The 23919-nt window shown below is 35.3% G+C and overlaps 2 protein-coding genes across 7 annotated transcripts in view; one reads left to right on the top strand and one right to left on the bottom strand.

The window, feature by feature from the left end:
• Nucleotides 1-23783, bottom strand: part of SLO2 (slowpoke 2) — a 184610-nt gene extending 160827 nt beyond the window's left edge. For all 3 annotated transcript variants that reach the window (XM_073074286.1, XM_073074288.1, XM_073074294.1), the window contains exon 1: nucleotides 22864-23783. In XM_073074286.1, coding sequence (XP_072930387.1) covers nucleotides 22864-23075 — 212 coding nt within the window. In that variant the 5' untranslated portion in view covers nucleotides 23076-23783. The remainder of the gene's footprint in view (nucleotides 1-22863) is intronic.
• LOC140743206 (uncharacterized) overlaps nucleotides 9926-23919 on the top strand; it is a 29238-nt gene continuing 15244 nt past the window's right edge. For 2 of the 4 annotated variants that reach the window (XR_012102404.1, XM_073074310.1), the window contains exon 1: nucleotides 15542-16634. Coding sequence is in view for 3 of the 4 variants with exons in the window: in XM_073074310.1 (XP_072930411.1) it covers nucleotides 16619-16634 (16 nt within the window). In the remaining variant the exon portion in view is untranslated. Of the gene's footprint in view, nucleotides 10337-15541; nucleotides 16635-23919 lie in introns of those variants that run through there. The other 2 variants (XM_073074312.1, XM_073074311.1) reach the window with 2 other exon arrangements.

The raw sequence follows: 23919 nt of genomic DNA, 5'->3' as shown, positions 1-23919 counted from the left end.
CACGTTATCTCACGCGCGCGGGTGGCGGGGGGATTATAATGATGTTTGAGAGTGGTGGTGATGAGATTTGACATTAATCCGGCGGGTACTAAGTGTACCAGCTCGTTCCCGGCAGTGTGCAGTTGCCAGTCCTCAATGGATAAGTGCAACATATAGGGCACGGTCCGCGCATAATCCAGGTATACCGCTGGCAAGTATGAGAATGAGTCTTGGACTGTAGCCAACCAGGATATCGAACAGTTGTTAGTGTGATCCACCAGTAAATGTGGGCGTTCAAAGTCGGCTGTTATTACGCCTTCTGCAACACTGTACGCCCCAGTAATGTCTAGGCTAAACTTCTCCGCCCACTGTACAAAGGCTGGATAGGGCATACAAATGTTCTGCCCCCACAAGTTACTGGTGGTTGGCAATCCGTGGTACAGTTCTATTTCCTGTCCAATGGTAAAATTTCCATTAATAACGGAAGCCATGTGCGCATCGGTGTTAGTTGATAATAACATCCCCTGGGTAAGTTCGGCTACCCACACTCGTATAGGCGTTTGAGACACTGGGGCCTCGTTGACTCCCAGCCCAGACCAGGCGCGTCTAGAAACATCGCTCTTCAACAAGGTGATTCCTAAGGATAGGGTAAGTGCTACGCCCTGCATGGTTATAACATTCGTCAAACCCCCAGGGTTCCTAAACCCATATTTATAGTCGTCTTTTATTATCATCCCAAGTCCTAGGAGTATACGGTACGCAGAATTGGCTGTATTACATTGATATTGGGGTAGTATGCGCTCTGGAGTGGTGTGTTGCCAATGAGTCTCTGTGCCAACGTATACGCCATTAGCCATCACCTCTGATGTCGCAAGTGTGGCGTAACTCAATGCGTGCTGCTGCATCGGTGACGTTGCGGCAAAAGCATAGCCGTGAAGTAATCTTCTGAGACGTGTCCTGACCACTTCCTCGGTCCCTTCGTCCAAGCTCGAGCATGCATGGCGAGGGCGTCGTAAGTTCATATTATAAGCGCCTATGGTCCAACCTCCTGCTAACTCGTCTGTATATTGGTTATCTACGCCCGCGTGCAATTTTGGAGATTCGGGTATGATGGAAGAAAGCTCTGCAGCCAAGGATACTGCTAGTTGGTAAGCCATTGAAGTACATATATTATCTTCAAAAAATTGCAAACACCTTACCATGTTCTGGCAGGAGGTTGGGTACGCCGCTTCGGTCAGTAATGCATACAGGTGCACCTCTATATTCCGCCAGAAAGTTGTGAACGCTGGCTCATTTGTAGCTATTCTGGCACCTCTGTAAACGGGTATATTACCGATACCGGGTAGGTTAATGTTGGTCGACTGAGCGTATGTGTTTTCATCTAACATGACGAGGAGAAGTTTTCGTGGCCCTGGGATGTGTACCTGATGAGCGGCGGGCATTCCCGTGGAACGCACGGTGGCTGCATTTCCGGCGGTATCGTGTTCAGCATGTGAAAGGAAAGACAATTTTCCAGCCCAAATCTCAGTTGTTGTATGTATCAGGAGATATTCTAACAGCCATGGCTGGCCCATCATATCGGAGCTAATTGGGACAGCTGTCCAATCTGTGTCCATACCTGAGAGTGGGACTCCGTTCACATTGACGGCGGACATTCCTGCGTCTAGATTTTTCAGATGTGACGCAAAGGCAGGGAGAGAGACGGCAGCCACCCTCACGGTCACCCTGTCCGCTGCAACTGTCTGGTGGATGTGCACCCTGTCCAAAACTCGTGTCTCACGTTTCTGTCTGCGCAGAAATCTTCCCTCGTATGTATCGAAGTTCCAAGCGTCACCGGCCAAGGGATAAACATACAAAAGTCCTCTCAAGGCGGGGGCGGTATCTATGTGTGAGACGTTATACGCAGCTGTGTATGCGATCACTTCCTGTATGGATGACACATCTCTCGCAAGCACGCCACGAGTTGCACTAATGTATGGTTGTGTGGCGGCTCTGTCATTTCCTGTCGCGTACCCTTCAATGGCGATCATCGCTGGGCTTTTGGGGGGCTTCGACTCTTTGAAGGCTTTAAAAGCCATGGCACAGTCTTTACTGAACGCAAGGGCACAACGAGACAAGAGTTTTTCTTAGCTGGTGTTGTTGCCTCAACAGAAGTCTGGGTGGATGGTTCTGTCGTAGTGGTATCTGTTGTAGAAGTTCGGGCAGTTGCCTCTCCTGTTTCTGAGCTGCCAGGTAAATCGACGGGGGGTTCAGAAGTCATTCTCCCCTGGTCATAAGCCAGAGCGATGGATGCAGCTGCGGCGTCCGCATACACTGTACTTCTAGTTGCAAAGTTAGTTGGCAAGGACATTAGTGTAACAGCCTGATTTGTTAGAAATCTGACTCTGCCCTCAAGCAGTTCACGTCGTATGGTGGCATTAATATTGTTGATTTTTGCCACAACTTGATTCAGTGCCCCATCTAATAGCACTGTGTGTCTAAGAGGCGGACGTACTGCAGCCTCTACCACTTCTGCTGCAACGGTATATGCTGTGCTCGTGAGATAATGGTGGCTTTGTGAGTTCCAAGAGGTGATGATTAGCTCTCTGTTACTCCCTCGAGCAGTGGAGATGTCCATACCGACGGGCAAGTCACTAAGCTTAGAAGTGGCTGATCCAGACATCGGAAGGGGAGCTTGGAATGTGGATTTGAACAATTTTGTGGCATGTTCTTCGCCAACTATCTTCTCGTAATTAGCCATACTAACAGTTTGTCACAGTTGCTTCACAAATGCGTTTTAACATTAAAGACTGTTCTGTGCTCAGGGATAATACTCGGGTCTCATTCAATATGATTGACGTCAAAATCAAAATTACAGCAACAATGGCAAGAAAAAGCATAATCCAAATATACTTCCTACTTACATGGGCTGATTCAGGGGATAGGCTCTGCAACGACCCCAAAGGGGACGACATTGTTCCTTTCACCACCTGATTGGTACAATTTGAGGGTGTCTGGTTTAATGTAGGAAAACTCAACGCTAAAAACTTTGAAAACTCCTTTCTCTCTCAACTGTTGTAGGTCTGTCCCCACATGCAGCGGTTTCCTCTGTCGGTCCTCTCTGCAGTACAGCAATAGTACCATAGGGTCCTTTATTGCTCTAGGAAAGTCATTAATGTACACCAAAAATAGCAAGGGACCTAAAATACTACCTTGGGGCACACCATAAGTAGTTTCTCTAGGATCAGACGAGTACTTTTCAATAGTTTTACTACTAATATCTAATTTATTTATTTCTGTTATTTGTTGTCTGCCAGTCAAATAAGATTTAATAAGATTAAGTACATTATTCCTCAGTCCATATGTCTCTAATTTATTAATTAATATTCTATGGTCAACGTAATCGAAAGCCTTGGTCATGTCCATGTATATAGTAGTCATCTGTTTTTTTATTTTCAAGACCTGTCATTATTATTTTTTAAAAATTCAAAATTGCTACATTGATTGACTTATTTTTACGAAAACCTACTTGTTCGTCAATTAAAATGTTAAATTTGTCCAGGTAAGAATACAGATATTTATAAATAATTTTCTCAAAAACTTTAGATAATATAGGTGTTAAGGCAATAGGTCTATAGCACTGCATATCAAGTTTGTCATTCTTCTTAAAAACCGGTTTTACTATGGTGATTTTCATTTTGTCAGGAAAAATACCACTCTCAATAGACAGGTTGAAAACATGGCACAATACTGGAGAAATAGTATCAGCTACGTATTTAATTATTTTAGTATTTAGGTTATCATATCCAGTACTGTTTGTATTTTTTAGCGATTTTATTGTGCTGAGAATATCTATTGTACAGGTAGGTTGCAAGAATACTGAATTGGGCTGTCTAGTACTTGTACTGGAGTTTGAATAGTTAATATTTTTGTTACAGTTCTTTTGAATTTGGTCTTTAAAATAATTATTAAATTTTTGCGCAATTACCTTCGGGTCAGATATGTATTTAGGCCCAATTTTAATAAGATCTACATCCTGTTTAGGGACATTATTTACTATACCATTTATAAGTTTCCAGGTTGCCTTAGATTTGTTGTGAGCATTTTTTATATAATAATTATTTTGACACTTCTGCGTTAGTTTGATAATTCTTTTTAATCGATGAGAATATTCCTTGAAATCAATTTTGTCTATTTTAGTATTTGTTAGTCTAGCTTTCCACAATAATTTCCTTTTTATTTTAGAACACGTCCTAATACCTTTAGATAACCATCTTTGTCGTTTATTTATCAACATTTTTACTCTTATTACTGGGAAGCACAAATTATAAAATAATAAAAATAGGTCAAGAAAACTATTATATGCTAAATTAGGGTCCACGGATGCAAACACTTCTTGAAATGATAATTGCTTAAGACAGTTATTAAATTTGTTCATATTTTCAATCGTATACTGACGTCTGTAAATAAACCAATGTTTTAATCGAAAATTATATTTAGTTGGACATTGGAGAATTTGCGCAGTGTGATCCGATATGGCTAGTTCTATAACTGAACTTGTACAACCACGTATATTATGAGCAAAGTTGTCTATACAGGAATTACTAATAAGTCGAGTAGGAGCACTGATGCTAAGTTTTAAGTTAAAAGAATGTAGTAGATGTTCAAAGTTTAATGATATTTTGTTTGTATTTAATGTATTAATATTAAAATCGCCGCATAATATTACTATTTTGTTTTTGTAACATAATTTATTACGTAGTCTCTCTAAGGTATTAAAAAACAAATCTACAGTGGTTAAATTATTTTTGGGTGGTCTGTAAATGCAAATTATTATTATGTTCAGTAATGCAAAGAATATCTAAATAAATATAGTTCTTGACAGAGATCTCATGCATGGAAATTATAAGTTCATCAGTTTTTGTGATGAGCCCGTTTATATTTTGATGAAGTATTGTTAATTGATTATGTACGAAAAAAGTTTTTTTGCAGTTCTGTGCCACATTTCTCCAGGTAATTTGTATTTATGTCACATATGTCTGTTTGTACACTATGTCAATTTTTTTCAATGGTCTAATTACATGTACATTAGTTTGTTGCCGTCTGAAATTTAAATACTTAATTTTATAGTCGATACTAAGTATATGTCTGAGTATAAGTCGACACATAGATGACGTCAGGTTATGTCCTTGCGGTATATTTTGTTCGTAGTCCAAGTCTAAATACAACGCAACAGTCACTCTCTATTACGAAGAAATACGTTCATATTTAGACGAGAATAATATTTTTACTCTGGAATTGTTTTATAAGCAGCTAAAAAACTAACCTTTTGAGGTGCCGAAAGTTTTAAGAAAGATTACGGGGTTCATAAACGGCCGTTTCGCTTTTGTTCTTGTTATTTGCCTTAACACGTGTGCCATTATTCTTAGATTACATTGTCTGCAGGAATTTGTCTGTCTAAGTTACTATACATACCATGGTCACCTATCGCGTATTATCAGTTGTAAATCAACTTTGAAATTGTCAAGATGGCCAGTAAGCATTAAAGAAACGAAAAAGTGTGACAGAAATGATTGCAATTGGTTTTGGGTTGATTTTTTCTCCTCCCTCCCTATAACGAAAACTCTCTATAACGAATAAATATGCTCGGTCCCTTGAAATTCGTTATAAAGAGTTTACACTGTAGTTAGCATTAGCTGTTTGTGTACAGGCAAACTTTATATCGTAATTTAGTTTTTTAATATTTAAATATTTATTATATGGAATCTGACAAACAGTCACGTTAGTATTTGGTAGGTTGTGAAGCCAGTTGTGTATATGCATTTTGAAAAGAAGAGGGTTTTTGTCATTGCATCCACCAATTACAATAATGTGATCATTTTCATTAAAGGTCTGTAATTCACTATTAGAGTTTAGAATTTCACATAGAGATGCCCCTGGCTTCCAGAAACAGGTAACAAAGTAATTATCTTCACCCAGTAACTTTTGTAAAAGTCTCTGCGTTCCTCTCCCTCTCTGATCTGATAGAATCAAAACTCTCTTTTTGGGTATTCCTTTGTCTACGTTCTTGTTATAGTTATAGTTGTTTATATTCTTCTTTTCTTTAACAGTAATTTGTTGATTGTTTGTAGACGCTACGCTTTGTAGGCGGTGTGACGTCCTGATTATTTTCCTGTGTTATACTACATTGGTTTAATAAATGTTGGCATGGCTGCTGTTGCTGCTGCTGCTATCTGTTATGGATTTACTAGAACAGATTGTCTTGTTGTTCGATTATTGATTCATGAATGCTTAGTTCGAATGTTTATGATGTAATTAGTGGTTGGTATACTAGATGTCGCTAGGTGTAATTAATTATAGGGAGGACGCTAGATGTCGTCACTTTTCAGATGAGCTTCAATGTTCAATATTACTTTTAAATTATGGTCAGTTATATGAAATTGTATTTATTGTTTTTAATCACTTATCGTTTGTCACGTAATTAAGAGTTTATGCACTATTAACTATATGTTTACAGAGAATTGAGTCTTTTATTATTGTTTGACTATATTAACACTGTTTATAAGTGAGGTAACGTCTGTTATTTACACTTTTGATTTACTTTTTACGCACTCAGTCTTGCAGGCGGATAACACTCACACATAATATTCAAAAGAAGTTTTATTGTTTGTAACACTTTTCACTGAGTTTTGTTTAGATATCGAATATTAATAACAACTTATTCACAGAGCTGATGTTTACACGGATACAGCGCCCTCTGGACTGGACGCCCTCTGGACGCCTCTTAATTGGGTTATAAGTTATAACCTTCATAAATTTAATAATAACTTATATCAATATACAACTTCTACTTCAATAGCGCAACCAAATTCAAGCGAGGTTTTAACTGCAGAGGAATCTTAAATTATTCGAATTTAATTACATATTTTACAATAGTAGAAGTAGTAGAGGTGTAACTGCCTAAACGTTTGGCTGCAACATTGTTATCTAAAATTGCAAATTCGAAATTGAAAGAATTTATTTAATCTCCAACTACATAAAGAAAAGGCAATTCAGTCAAGTCAGAGTGTTACCAATGCAGTCTGGATCTCAAGACCCATTCTCGTGTTTTCTCATAGACATGTGGTTTAAAGCGAGATAACACAGCTGATTGACCTCAAAAATCCAAACCCCTAGCAACGGGCCACTGTCATAAATTTTAACTAAGTCCAGTAAGTTAAGTCAGTACCAAAAGTCATTCCATTAAGTAAGTACCAAAATCTACTTCAGTGTTCAAGAATAACAACCAGGAAATTAAATATTAAATGTCTTAGTGTATAAAATAGTCATATTGATTTAGTTTATATAGCATCAAACAGGTCTTCATGTGTGGAGCCCTTTTTTATAGCCATTCTCACATCAAAGGTATTGTGAAGCTAGAAGGTTCAGTAAATATTTGACTTCCGAGCTATTTAATACTTGTGCTCCATTTCCGATTGGTTAGGGATACCATCTAAACATATGACAAGAATATGACATTCACATATACAACAAATATTTTTGCATGAGAATTAATTAGTAATAAGAGATCTGAGAATAAGTAATAATATCAATTTACAACATTTTTAGAATTTTTGCCTGTCTGTTTTTGAAATAGCAGAAAGCTTGGTTTAACCAATAATTTTAAGTATCTCTATTTAACATTTAGTCTTACTTCCATTTAAATTGATCTATTTTAACACAAAAGTTATTACAATTTAACGTCCGAATTACGAAGAATAGGTCTTCGTAACATTGCATGATATGTCAGGATAGTTACTTTCAATTTACCGTTGTGCTTATAAGCATTATACTTGATGTTGTAGGTATACTTGACATTTTATTATAAATCCACACAAACAGTTGCGGAAACATTTTGTATATACTTAATTCAATCAAAATAATTTGCCACTAATATTGCACAAATTTTAAAATTCTCCTTTTCAGCGGGTGTTAAGTAGCTTGTGTTCCACCCAATGGATCATATTCAATGATAACATTATTAAAATTGTTGTTATTCTACATATTTTTGGAGTAAACTCAGGAACCTTAACTTGTATTACCTAATTTTGTTTCCTTGGTAGAAAATTTGTTCGTAAGCTTACATATCTTCTCAAGCGAAACTTCATCATCAGAGTATGAGATGGAACTCAGACTATGTTATTCTTCTTGGCTTTCAATATCTTTACCACACACGGCTTGGACTGGCACCTTTAATGGTACAATTGTGTACTTCACCAAGTACACAATTCATTATTTAACATCATTATTCCCCTGAAACATAGGCATTATACTTGGGACATTGTCTGTTCAAATTCTCATTAAGAAACATTTATAAATGCTTTTCTACAAATCTATAGTAAATCTCTAACTCATTTGAGAAGGTATTAAATTAAAAGAAAACTTTTGTAAAAATATCCAAATTCATATAAATATAGCCATTTCGTGTGTAAGTAGGTAATAATATCAAAATAGTAAATAAGTCATTTTACGCCAATGGACAAACATAGCCTACTAGCCTCTTTAGTCCGGTGAACAATCACAGTTCACCAGCTTCATTCATTTAATCCGGAATGTATTGAATCCCTAGAACAACAGTGATCCCAGTGAACAGTGAACAGTGATCCTAGATCCCTAGAGTAACAGTAGTGTTAACATTACGTTTCTTAGGGTGGGTTGCATCATGTAACTTTAACGGAAATTTTAACCGGGCTTTCGATGCAACGCACCCTTACCAGCAAGCATCATTGCTCACTCAATCATTATCCAGCGTACATCATTGTCCGCTCAATCATTATCTAGCGTACATCATTGTCCGCTCAATCATTATCTAGTGAGCATCATTGTTCACTCAATCATTATCCAGCGTACATCATTGTCCGCTTAATCATTATCTAGCGTACATCATTGTCCGCTCAATCATTATCCAGCGTACATCATTGTCCGCTCAATCATTATCCAGCGAACATTCGTTGTTCGCTCAATCACACTGTCACTGTCACTGTTCCCACAAACATGTTAATTCTCCACTGTCTAACCGTTCAAGGCGATAATTCCAACTGACATTTATACAAAAAAAAAAAGTGAGTAAATGATTCTCACAAAATAAAGTCTCATAAATAAAATAGAAACCTTCTATTATATTTTTCTCTGTTGGGAGTTGTCGCTTGTATAACTATAAAATTATTACCCATATTAAATTTCAAAATATCACGTAAAACGCTTAAAATTCTAAAGAATTCAAAGTAGGTAGTATCATCATACATCATATACATCAAGTAAATTAAAATACGAGTTAAAATTACATTTAATACTTTCGGTCTTATTCATACAAAGTTATAGCACACTTATAACGTTGCTATAGTACGATTGTCAAAAAGTGTTATTCATAAACGCATTTTAGGCACTAAACTGTTCTATAAACCTTCTATAACTTATAGAGGGCAGAACCCTACTATAACAGTGCTATAAGGCAAAGATGGCCGACTCTCAACAGCTGATTCGTGATTACTAACCTAATTTGACAATACGTTTTTAATAAATTATGTCAATGTCCATTTTGTATACAAACTTGAAATAATTTATTTTAATATCCGATAAATAACATTATTATATCACTATTTTAAATTACAATGCAAATTTTACAAAGCTTAGATTATTAAAAATCTAGAAAACCGTCCACTTCGAAGAACATTGCACCAAAGAGTGATCTGTTTTCATTAGACTATAGGAAGCGTTATAGCTTTAATAAATCGACAGTAAATTTTATAATTGATCTCGTACGTAACGATCGTAAATTAGATCGCAGAGGTCCTGGTACACCTTCTGAAATACAGGGTTTACTGCCATAAGATATTGCGAATGTTTACAAAACGAAACTTAATTGAATTTAACTTTATATAATTGTACTTCACTGCATAGTCTCTTCAATGATAATGTTGACTTGTAGTACACCGCCAGTCGCCAGCCTTGTGTCACGTATATTCAGAGCTAAAAACCTCGAATTCAAATAATTTAAAACAATATCCAACCTACTTATAGCGCCCCCTACTGGTAAATGTCATTATCGTTTTTCGTGCAGCCTGTGTACATTTATGATTTTTCAAAATAAGAAATAAAATAAGTAATTTATAGTAAAAAATATTAATTTATAACAAATATTTCAATTAATAATTTATAAAAGACGTAGGTGTAATATATTGTGCAGAAAAGTTACAATGGAAAATAAAGAAATTTGACGAAATTATTCTGAAGACTTGTACTAGGCGGCCATTACGAATGCCGTCGCAAATTGAAAATGTATTATTTTCATTTATTAAAGATAAGATGATAATCTTATATATTAATGAGGAATGACAAGGTAAATTTTTACATATATATTTTTCCAAGCAAAGGATTTTTAGATTACCATATTGTTCTGTAGCAAGGAATTTGACGTCTTATGTTCATTAACTAAGCTTGTCACCTATTTAGGTGATCTCGCTTATTTAAATCCTTATATAAATCTCGCTTATATAAAGCTATGAACATAGAAATAGGGTGCTATTTAGCCCCGTGCATGGGTACTAACCCGTTTATACTGAGTATTTACTCACATAAAAGAATCTACTATTGAGTAGAATATACCTAATGGGTATTCACCCGTTCAAATAAGGTTATGACCCTTACATATTGGATATTTACCTACATTACAAGAAATAGGGTGCTATTTAGCACCGTTCATGGGTACTAACCTGTTTATATTGAGTATTTAGTCACATAAAATAATCTACTATTGAGTAGAATATACCTAATGGATATTCATCCGTTCAAATAAGGGACCCTTACATATTGCATATTTACCTATATAACAACTATAACAAGATACTACTATTAAGTAGACGGATACAACGGATATTCACCCATTTTAATAGGGTATTATGTCCTTCACATCGGGTAAATAACCTATATAACAAAATACTAATAATCAGTAGATAGACACAACTATTACCATCGATTGGGTGTAATGATTTTAATGAATGAACATTTTATTGAAAAATCATTCAGATTAATAATGTACATGATACAGGATATAGAGATGACAATTTATATCCTTTTGTAATACTCTAGAAGAACCTAAAATTGGTTTAACCATTCATAAGAATTTGGTATCCAGGTAGATCAGCATATTAAAGAGTAATTTACTAAAGGAACTATCTATCTATCTAGATGGTGATAGATAGACTAAAGGAAAAAATAGTTTAAAGGAAGAACTGGACCTCTAGGAACCTCTAGGAAACTGTGGGACGGATAACACATGATTAGACTTTAAAAGTTGCACAAGTCGCAGTTACTATTGTAGCTGTAAAGAGTCAAAAGCCATGCCACATCAGGCGAATGCTTACTGCTCTCGAGCATTTGACATGATTGTTTCTTAATAATTTTAAATTATTTGCCTTTATAAAGATAATTTGCTATCAATTATCTTATTACTGGTGCTGGTCATTTATTATGTATAATAAATAATAAGAAGAAATTTCATAGTACAAGTACTGGAACAAATGATCGGCAAAATGGTTTAAGAAACAATGATTGTTCAATTCATATATATATAGTACAATATTTTATAATAACAAATATAACGAAGATATTTACACTTCATCCTATGATAAACTTCATCCAAAAGTTTGAGATACTCATACCAAATAGGGTCATTATCTGACTTACAACAAGCCTCATGCACAAATACCTGTATCACAGAAAGGCTTGATCGAAGTTTCCTTTGGAATAAATCTTCAATCACAACAGATTTTTAGGTGAGTGGTTAATAATGTGGTCGATTATAATTATAATTTTAAAGACCAGTTGTAACAAATAACTATTGACCCAAGCTTTGCAAGTGGTTAGCTTTAAGAGTCTATCTGTATAAACACTTAAACTCATTATTCTCAAGGAATGAAGATTTTTTCAAAATATACTCTGTATGTGTGTAGAAAGACTACTCACATCAGTGGTAACATATTGTTTACTCTTAACCAATTTTTTACAATATTTTTACTTTACCAACACCTGATGATGGTGATGTTGGTTTATATTGAATATCTTGGTCTTAATCTTGAGCTTTAAATAAAGCCTGGCATTCCACTCACTACTTACTATTGTTTTCAAGAATGCATATTTGGATACTAATTCATGATTACCTTAAACAGTGTTTACATGTCTATGGTTAAATGGAAATTCTATGCATTTCAAGTTCTTTCCTTTGGTTTGAGCAGAACACTATATTTATGTTTTTACTAACCTTTTAAAAGATACAAGACCATACATAACTGATTAAGATCTAGGGACAGTGTGTCAGTTATATATTTATATAACATAGTTCCTATTTGAAATGTCATAATAATGGACAAGAAACAATAACAACACTTAGTAATTTAGGATCATAGACATAATAAGCTATATCATTCTTTAGGATTTATTGGTTACTTAAAAGATAGTTTGATAATTGGAAATAATACAACTGTTAAGGTTGTTCATTGTATTATACAAGCAATAAATAAATAAAAAATCAAATTGCTTTACCATTAGATAAAAGATTAAAAATCAACACAAGGGTGAAATATAAAGAAAAAAAATAAAAAAATATATATAATAATAATATTAAAAAATAAAAATTGTAATAAATGCAAAGATAGGTATATATATATAACAATTTTAATAATGTTTATCAAAATACTATCCCTCTTACAGATAGATATAATTACAGGTGGTAGTTGTCATATTATTTTTATTATCGGGACACAATCAGTTATGTAACATATGGTCATTATTCTCGGTATTTTTGTTATTTGATTTAAATAACAAATCCGATCAACTATTTAAAGTTAAATGCAGCATTACTTGTGCTTAAAGATATTTTTTCAATAATCATCTTCAACACGGTGAAACCCTAATACGTGTAGGCAACTCCACAGTTATTTCATATAGAAACAGCATGGTGTTTAATACCCACATTTAACCGTAATATCAAGGCACATATTGGATTTATTGAATACCCAAAAAATGTTTTTATTTCCCTAATACATTCAATAATTTCAGAATGAATTTGCTATCACTAAATCAAGATTATACATTGCGAATTAACACTTTGAAGGTTTTTAAATAGATTTATTTACTAGGAAACCTACAAGAAGTATGACTTACATGTCATGACTAAGGTTATACTATTTAAATGGAAATATTCATTTTATTTCTAATAAAATAATTGTTGTTAAAGATTATCTCTGAACGGTTGGGGAGTTTGTGGTAGTATCTGGTAGTAGGTCCAGACAGTCCTAAAAAATAGTATTAAAAAAAAAATAAACCTTTCATTTTGGAAGGGTTGCATTTTGGGTCTCATATGAATTTAAAAAAAGAAAAAAAAAAAACTAGATCCATTTGTTTTTCGTCAACGCTTTACCCTGTATGTTACTCGCTTCCTCGAGGAGCGTTTCGTTTCTGTACACGAATCTCAAGATTTTGTTGCTCTACAAGCAATGTTAGACGCAATAATGAAAACGTGATGCTGGTGCTTATAATATTTTGGCCTAAACAGTGTAAATAACTAGATCTATCTGTAGACTAGTTACAATATTCTTTTCATTTTGATATATATATATCTAGAATTATTTTTGTTCTTAAAATGCATATTTAGGTTTTCTATCCTCCATATCCCAAGTATGCTATTACTTGGGATAGTTACATCTGATGTATAAATATTTTTAGCGAGTTAAGTGTAAAATATTATATATTATTTAGTGGAGATGAAGAAAAAATACTATTTACTTTTTTTGGTTATTGTAATTACTCATATAGTAAAAAGAAAAAAAAAACAATAATAATATATGAGTAATATATATATATATACAGGGTGTCCCGTAAGTACCACGACAAACTTGGGGAGAACATAGGTGAGGGTCTGACCTCTCTGGGAAAAAAAATTACCTTAATAAAAGTGTCACCGTTTTTGCACTATCAATTGTTTTAGATTTTTTTAGAAATTTAGCCCTCTTCATCTTCTTTCGTCAACAGCGTGTACAAATTTGGTGATGCAGTGTTTATTTTTTCTGTTAAATACTATCAGATAATTGGTCTATCATATTGAAATGTAAATTGGTTAAAAGATGTAAAGGAAGCCTGAAAAAAATAGGGATGTTTTTAGATTTTAATTTTTTTACTATTTTTCCCTCAACTTTGACTCGTCGCGGTGAAAAAAAAAAGTACTGGACTATAAGTGTACGTTGCGCCAAAAAATATGTCCAGTTAATAGAGATTTCAAAAAGGTACCACACTTACAATTTAAAGTTGAAGAAAAAAAGTTAAGGCCGTTTTTGCATGAAAGGGACTGAAACCAACTAAAACGTAATGATAGAGTTTTTATTTAAATTACGGTTTCTACCTACTCACAACGTGTCAGGCAGTACTAAATCACATTATTACCTAGTTACACGCTTAAAAATATCATTCTTTATTTGTGAAAAACAATTTAGTAACTAACTAGTAAACAAAATATTACAATTTATTAAGTCAAGTTTTACCTACATTGAATTGTCGTTTCGAAGTGAAACTTCGTACATGTATGTAATTTGAATGACAATACCATATATTTGACATCTTGGAACAGATTTGGTGATAGAGTCAGTAGGTGCATGGTTCATTTCTTAGTAAATTCCTCAAGTTTGGGCTAAATTGGTAAGAGATCTACCATCCATATCCTGGCTCTATCATCAGATCTGTTCCAAGATGTCAAATTAAGGTATTGTCATTCAAATTACATACATGTACGAAGTTTTACTTCGAAACGACAGTTCAAAGTAGGTAAAAATTGACTTAATAATAGTAATACTTTGTTTGCTAGTTAGTTACTAAATTGTTTTTTTACAAATGAAGAATGATATTTTTAAGTGTGTAACTAGGTAATAATGTGATTTAGTACTGCCTGACACGTTGTGAGTAGGTAGAAACCGTAATTTAAATAAAAACTCTATCATTACGTTTTAGTTGGTTTCACTCCCTTTCATGCAAAAATGGCCTTAACTTTTTTTCTTCAACTTTAAATAGTAAGTGTGGTACCTTTTTGAAATCTCTATTAACTGGACATATTTTTGGCGCAACGTACACTTATAGTCCAGTACATTTTTTTTTCACCGCGACGAGTCAAAGTTGAGGGAGAAATAGTAAAAAAATTAAAATCAAAAAATATCCCTATTTTTTTCAGGCTTCCTTTACATCTTTTAACCAATTTACATTTCAATATAATAAACCAACTATCTGATAGTATTTAACAGAAAAAATAAACACTGCATCACCAAATTTGTACACGCAGTTAACGAAAGAAGATGAAGAGGGCTGAATTTCTAAAAAAATCTAAAACAATTGATAGTGCAAAAACGGTGACACTTTTACCAAGGTATTTTTTTTTTCCCAGAGAGGTCAGACCCTCACCTTTGTTCTCCCCAAGTTTGTCGTGGTACTTACGGGACACCCTGTATATATATATATATATATATATATATATATATATAAGTAATATATAAAAATAATAGATATCGTATATATTATGACGTTCACTTGGTGTAAGCCCGTGAATGCCATTATTACTACCGATTCGCCTACATCTGAGTCGAGACTTCTAAAAAGTATACATAAACATAATAATAACATTATTGTATATTAACCAAATTGCTTGTCGGAAGATATTGTATATTAAATTGCCACATTAATTTAAACCTTACTATAACCAGTGTTCAAACAATCTAGTATTACAATTATTTCATAGTAATCATAGTATTTGTCCAGCACATCCTTAATAAAATTACCTAGATAGGCCTAGTAACACTTGAGAATTGCAAGAATAAGTTTATTTCTTTTATGTAATCTTATAATACAGTGACCTTCCAGACGACAGTTTCTAGATTTTATCAACCACGGAAGATGATGGCATTGATATATCATTTTTTACAATACATACCATTAGAGAGCACGCGTTACCACGCTGCTACGCTGACGTCTAAACATATGAGTGTCAGTTAAGACCCTCTTAGAAGGATAGCTGAATGGATCAGATCTAAGTTCAATTTTGTAGTAGAGATGTTACATCAAACGTATACTTGATAACTGTAATTAATATTTAAATAGATATATTAAATTAGGAATTTTAAAAATAGTAGGATTTAAATGTTTTTGTATTTTGTTTAATACGCTCGTTATTTTACAAATCTCTAAACATCTACAAGTCAACATTATCATTGAAGAGACTATGCAGTGAAGTACAATTAGAAATTAAACGAACTTACCTAAGTGAAGTTCCATTTCAATTGTACGAACTGCATAGTCTCGAAATGATATTATAACCCACCCACCCATACTTATATACGATAAGTATTACCCATAATATCATCTATGTTGTAAAATAATCGAGCTAATGAACTTACATCTTGACCCCAGGATCTCTAAACTTAATGACATTTACCAGTAGGGGGCGCTATAAGTAGGTTGGATATTGTTTTAAATTATTTGAATTCGAGGTTTTTAGCTCTGAATATACGTGACACAAGGCTGGCGACTGGCGGTGTACTACAAGTCAACATTATCATTTCGAGACTATGCAGTTCGTACAATTGAAATGGAACTTCACTTAGGTAAGTTCGTTTAATTTCTAATTATATCAATATTACATAAAACATTAATATCCAACCAATTTTCACTCCTTTATCTTTTAACAACTTTTGCTTCACATCTCATTTTAACAAATAAAATATTTTTAAATTCGCGGTATTTACAAATACAATGACACTGACATGTGATTTGGTTTTATCGACAACCCATTGACAAGAATGTCAAGACAGAATATTTTTTAGTACGAAATAATGTCATTTAATGATGTTTATCTATGGATATTCGTCAATTTGTTCGCCGAACTTCACTATAATGGCAACATTTTCATTTATAGTTGACTTTAGCGACACATTAGTTATAGAAGGTTTATGGAACGTTTATGAATAAGCAATTTTATAGAACGTTTTATAAGCTTATTGAACACTTTAACTAATGAGTGCTTAAAACCTTCTATAAGCATTTTTTTATGAATAAGACCGTTTGTTCTTAAAATAATGTTTCAAAGGTGACCTGAGTCCAGTGAGACAATAATGGATTGACGACGAACGGGATATTTAGACATTCATTCTTTCTAAACACTCACTCATGTTTTGTAGTGAGTTAGCTGTAACTAAACATTGGAATCAATCAGGTCGACTTAGTGATAAAAGCTATAAAATGCATAATCTAGAAGTTCTGTCCTTTTTCTTCTCGGAGCTATATTTTTTTACTCCATCGCTATAAAAATATGCACCATGGCTTGTCAATAACTAGTAACACGAAGTACGAAAACTGCTTCAAGGCATTGAAATTCCTATGAAAAAGCTTTTAAAATTCATTTTAATTAAGTGATAACTACAATTGAGGCTGTTAGAACCAAAGTAGCCTAACTACAAAAAACTACTTACAATGTGGAGAAAGTAAAAGTGTATAGTCCGCTCTGAAGTTGTTGCGAGGAGGTGTAGTCATACAATTAACTATCGCGAAGCGATTCATTTCTATATTCAGAGCGGACTAGCAGTTTTACGTGGACTATACATCATTTTTAAATTACGAAAATGCAGATAGGTCAAAAATTAGGCCACACTGGTTCTAGCAGCCTCAATTAAAGTGGCAAACAGACAAGTCCGAACTAAGTACAGCAAACGGCAGCTGCTTTGTACCTCCATACTCTTTGCCCATTGGAGCGTGACAAGAGAGACACTAATTAGGTAAAAGTCCGCTCCGACGACTCTCGGAGTGCGGCTCGGCCCAATTATTTCGACTTTTTTCGTTTTTGCAACTTTATTTTATAATATAATTAGTATTAATAACAACGTTGAAGGGTGCGTATGTTGAGGAATCACTTAAATAAACATTTTAAAAATTTATACAAGTTAGATTTGTTTTTGGTGTTATTTCGTGGTTTAAAGAAAACACGTAAGTGTTACTTGTTGTATTATTTTGTTTTCGGAAATTAAACACAATTTGGCTCTGCGCGAATTTCTACCAAAAAAGATACACAGTTATTGGTGAATTTAAACACAGATACAATTCGTGGCAATTTATCTTGTGAAGTTTATTCCGACCTAATTCTCTTGGGCACTGGGAGTCGATATAGGTGTACTGCCGACAACTAACGAACCACCCTAAATCTTGTATCGCATACCTGTGTTCCGACTAGTTTTAAGTCCAAATTGGCAAGTTTATTTTTTCATTGTTTATTTTTTAGTCGTTATTATCTTTGCTATGTTACCGACTTATGGTCCTTTTATATCTACAGACATTGACAAAACATTCAGATTCAGAGGTGGTAGAATTTCCAAAAGTACAACTTTCCATAAGGGCAACTTCGCAGAGGGTCTTTTTTTAGGGTTCCGTATCCAAAGGGCAAAAACGGAATCCTATTACTAAGCCTTCGCTGTCTGTCCGTCTGAACCCTAATAGATAGGCACTTGATATAGGACACATTTCATTAGTATATTCTAAAAGCGTGCGATATTTTTGAAGTGAAAATTTCTTTAGCTGCGTTTTGCACATTTTGTGATGGGCAAAGAATGTTAAACTCGCGTCAGGACACGTGACCTGATTGAAAATTCGTAAGATATTTTCTTTATAATGTGAACTGATGCATAATGTGTGTAACTGATGCACCATTGTGTTTACTTCAATTGGAACATTTACCTCGTGCCCGTGTTTTCCATATTGACCGTGAACATGCCGTAGCCTGTGAATTTGTATAAATGTAATCCTTTGTAATAACAGCTCTTCAGTTACCAAGTCCAAAGCTCAGTAGCATGTTTAATTGTAATGTTTCTGATATCGGCGATATGTTAAAGGCACGTTAATATTCAAGTTTTCATCTCTGCCGGCACTCCCGGAGTGCAACTTTTTTTTATCTAACGTAATATCCACATTTCTTTAATTTTGTTTCCATTCTTGTAACAGGTTGTAACAATTTGTTTTAACTTTGTCATAGTATTTACTTTCTTTTCTGTCTTATGAAAAAACAGTATAAAGTCGGGGGTTTTGCGGTATATGTGCTCGCAAGTGCCGATGCTACCCTTCAACGTGATTATTTGTTCCAAAATTATCTTTGGAAACACTTAATCTATGTGGAGAAAAGTGCCGTTCCACTGATTAAGGTATTTACAAAAGAACCGAAAGTTTTTGCTCATTTCTACACTGTTTATTATATCATTGAGAGTTGATTGTATATATTCAGGAGGTAACATTGGCAACATAGCTATAAGTCATAGCATTTCAGTGCTCTTTTAATTGATTAAGATTAAGCGTTTTTACTTTTCGCCAAATCGCACGATTGTAATGATAAGAACACTCTGCTACTTTGAATCCCAAATGAACTCGTTGAAACTCGTCTTTTTATATTAAAAAAAGGTTACCGAAGATATGTCTCTTCAGACTTGTTCGGAAGCAGGGAATAGATCATATTTATAATAATAGATGTATTTTTGTTTGAACTGACATCCAGATGTATATTATATAGTTGATAAAATGGTGACAATACCGAAAAGAGCCGCGCTTATTTTCTTATAATTTTCCTCGCCAATGGAGAACTATTTTTTTTCCGAACATACTCTGTCATACACTAGGAACTTGTTTGAAAAGGCCTCTGGGACTACTATAGCGTCTAATTTGTCATATAACAATTTGTTTACATTAAGGTATTTTTTCAGATCCCTGTACAAAGAACTTTTCGTACCAGAAAATGATAGAAGCCAATTTTTGTACTCTTCTGTATCAGTTTTACCATCCAAATTGTTCTCGTAAATATGGTGAACGGATGCCATATTGATGAAAACATCTTGCTTACATTTACCAATAAACTGTAATATTTAATTTTGCGGAATACTTAAAGCACATGCGTGACTCGTCTCTCTCAAAATGATTGTACATCTTTGGTCAAGTATCATTGTGGCAGAACACGACTTTCGGTTTTCACACCTCCACAAAGATGTCCCATTTTGGTTACATTTACAATGGTAGCGATGACGAGCAAATCGCAATCGTTACCTTTTTGTGACTTTATAATAATCAAATCCATTTTATATACAACAAGCTAAATGTATATAAGAACGAACCATATCAGATGAATAATTTAGGAGGAATACAATAATGATAGATTCGTGACAATCAAGTCTGACACATGTCATAGACATTTTTGCCTAATAATTTATTATTATAAGTACAATTCTAGACTTACCACTGTTGGTCTAAGCCATATCGCTTTAGAAAAAAGACAATGTTCTCTGTCTGGTGTCAGAAGGGTGTTATTTAATATGACCTGCTAAAACCTGGTAAATAATCAATTTAAATTGAGAATTACTTTAATTATTAATTAAATAATGACCGTAATATAAGAAAAGGCCACACAAAGTGATTCTGCTCCATGGTAATCCACCATCACACACATCAAAACATGTCAGGGAAACGCTCGACGCTTTCACTTGGGAAATTCTATCCCATGCGGCTTGTTCTCTAGACTTGGCTCCGTCAGATTATCATCTATATGCTCTCGCTGAACAACTTTTCGATTTATTTAAAAATATACAAAAATGGCTCAATAACATTACAGTTTCCTTCAGAAAAGAAACATTTGTTCGCAAAATGTGGGAATAATGTGTAAAAAGCAGTGGACATTATTTTACATAAAATATTTTTTTATCAACATAATCAAAACACAATTTACATATACTATTTTAAAATATATAATATTTTTTGATAAGTAAACATTAAAAGTCAATTAATCCTCGTGCCTCGAGCTACGTTACAAATTCGACTTTAACTAGTCTGTGTAATTATGTATAACACAACGGTATGAACTGTATTCAGAGTCACTAATTAGGAATTTATTATTTGCACTAGTCGACTGACGAAATGTTTCATAAAATATTTACATAAAGTTTTTGATAGGCTTCGAAATGTAGATTTTGTGGAGTTGTGTGATTCTTTTATAATCCAATTTTCACGCATATGATGCATGTTTGTGTCTTAAAGTAAGCTTGATTACCAAGATCTAATCTAAATATTTAGGAGTTTGGTTTTACATTAACACAATAGGTTTTTCTCTTTGAAGCAGAGAGTATCCAGTACGCGGCTGCTAGCGTAATTGTTGTTGAATTGTTCTTCAGATGTCCCGGCGTGGTGCCAGGAATCACGCTAGAATTATCCTTAATTCAATTATGTTCCATATTAATTGGAACTTAGTCAACTACCTGTGAATAGCACGTTCAGCATTGCGTTCTGTTAAGAGAGTTTTGGAAGCAACTTTACAAACGCATCAGTGGGTCTTGGAGCAAGACGACTTTGTTTGCTTTGGTTCAGTTAAATGCTTAATTTACCAAACATAGTTAGAACTGGTGGAAGATATTAAAAGTAGTTTTGATTAAATTAATCGGAAAAGTTGAAGCGCATGGACATTAGTAAAGAATCATTGAAGCTATTAAAGTTTTGATGTCTCTCAGTCGCGGTTTCGCTGTTTCTATAAAACTATATTTTTTAAACCGCAACGCACAAATTAACTAAGTAGTTAAGCTAGTCCTAGTAAATCGTAGAAGTTTGCGAACTCTTCATAGATCCTTTGGATAGTTTTGGTAAATTCTGTCTCGTTATATGTATTTAGATATTTAAGTTAACCTACTCATATATGCAACCGCCCGGTACGTCAATACAAATTGGTTTAAATTGACATTATCCAGTTAAAAAAAAACTTTAAAATATATTCCTGAAATAAGGCTTAGTTATAAGTAAACTATCCTTTTGTGTTATGAAATGCAACCATGTTCTAGATTGTAGTACAGTGGCAATTTACATATTATTATGCATAATAGCGATCTTTCTTGTGGAAAAAAACGAATGTTGTTGTTCTGTAAATAGAGAAACGACATTTAACGTTTTTTATTCCAATAAAATATTTTTGTATTTTAATTTATGTGACATTGAATTAAACGTCACAAATAAATAGACAATAGTAAAATTATTCATAGAGAAAAATAATAAATTAAAATAAACTTTGTCTTTACATGTGTATTTCAGTTTCAAATTTCGACACAAAAAATAGTAAAAAAATGAACTGTGGGACTAATGTACATTACGAATATTTTTTTAAAAAGTAAATAACTGGTAAAGTTTAACTGTTTTACTAAATTAGCGAAACGTATTTCATTCGATTCGTTATCGCGCGACCTCCGCCCAGAATAAGCAAAGTCGCCCAGAAGTTTTACTGCGGTCAGGCACGTTAACTTACTCTGCATCCTATAGAGAATAACTAAGTAACAAAAAACATATTTGCTTAGAATTCTTAGGATACCTAGAACTCATCACGTCAATTAAGCACGCTGAGAGCTCCATTAGCATTCAAACGTTGCCACCAAAACCCCAAAAATGTAATCCGCTACGTGATTAGCTGCAGGGTTGAGATTGTAGCGGTGGCGTGCGAGCGACCTCTCTGCGCATGCCACTCCTCCCCTCCCGGTCCAGATGCGCTCCGCGATCAAAACGTGAAACACTTTAAAATAATGCGTATATGGGTAAGTATGTCAAAAGTCAATTACCCCTGTCTCTCGCAATCCTCTCTTCCGACTTTGTTCGTTTTATGACTTCAAATGATATATACTATTTTTCGAGCACACCCTTAATCTGATTCCTATGTCGCATGTACTTTATCTGATCTCTGTAAAACCTATAAACTTTATGCCTCTTACATAGTATAGTTTACAACTACGAGTCAAATTAGCAGCGCTTATAAAAATAAGGAAGGACAATAGCGCTCACCTTTCCTCGAAGCGGATGCTAGACCGGCTGATGTCACTCCAGGCGCTCATGGAGCGGCCGCGTCCCCGGTGGTAGGCCGCGGTGGCCGTCGCGGCAAAGGACCCCGTGGGGCGTCGTTCTCGCTCGCGCTCCACGTCCGGGGGGAAGTTCACCTTGGCCGAGCCGCGGGACGACGGCCCCTCGACGGACTCGGCTCCACCGGACAGCTCCATCTCGAAGGGCGCGTACTCCGGAACCTCGTCCGGCTCAGCATCGCTGCCGTCGCTGGCCGCCGACAGGGCTTCGTAGCCGTAGCCGGGGCGGGCGGCGCCGCTTCCCGCCGCGGCTGCCGCCCCGCCGCTGGCGCCGCTCTCCGCTCCCGCGGCCACCCTCGACGCCGCCGCCTCGATTCGGCTCAATGACGCCGCCTTCGCCTGCTCCCGCACGTTCAGGGCCGAACCCCTGGCAGGGAATCGGTTCGAGTACCGTAACTTGCTGTGGCGAAACGTGGTGCCGTCCGACCGTCACCGCCGGGGGAACCGAGCCGCCGAAGCGCGCGCGACCAGCCGTCGTCAAGTACCGCGCGCGGGCCGTCAGCCGTCAACCGTCAGCAACGTATAGGGGCCATGGTAGGACGGTAGATGTACTTAAAATTTAGCGCGTTTAATTTCCACAACAACAATCCTTCACTACGTTGACCTCGGGTGCCCCGATGACACCGAGTCGTGTTTTCGTAATTCTGAGCCCGGATGTCGTATCTAAGATTGCTTAAGGAAAAAGAACGGAAACTGAGTCTAGAGAAAACAGAGAGACAGGACGAGAGTCGGGTGGTGCGGTCTAATTGATGACCTTAGCGCGGAGGCCTAGTGCTCGGCTAGCTAAACAATAATGCGTATAGATAGTACGTTTCATACATGAAGGAGAGACAGTGAAGTGAGTCGAGGTTCTCCATCGTGAAGTTCGCGCAGGAGGCGCGGAGCGGGAGGCGCGCGGGGTGCCGCGCGGATCGATGCCGTCGTTTTGCTTCAAAATAGTTCACTTCTTTCCCACCTTTACGGCGTGGCGCTATTGCCACTA

This window comes from Epargyreus clarus, unplaced genomic scaffold, assembly GCF_041222505.1.
Source record: "Epargyreus clarus isolate Ecla_fem2 unplaced genomic scaffold, WU_Ecla_fem_2.2 ptg000007l, whole genome shotgun sequence".
In the NCBI taxonomy this organism is placed as follows: Eukaryota; Metazoa; Arthropoda; class Insecta; order Lepidoptera; family Hesperiidae; genus Epargyreus; species Epargyreus clarus.
Note: the sequence above shows the minus strand (reverse complement) of the source record. Positions and strands in the feature narration are given on the sequence as shown.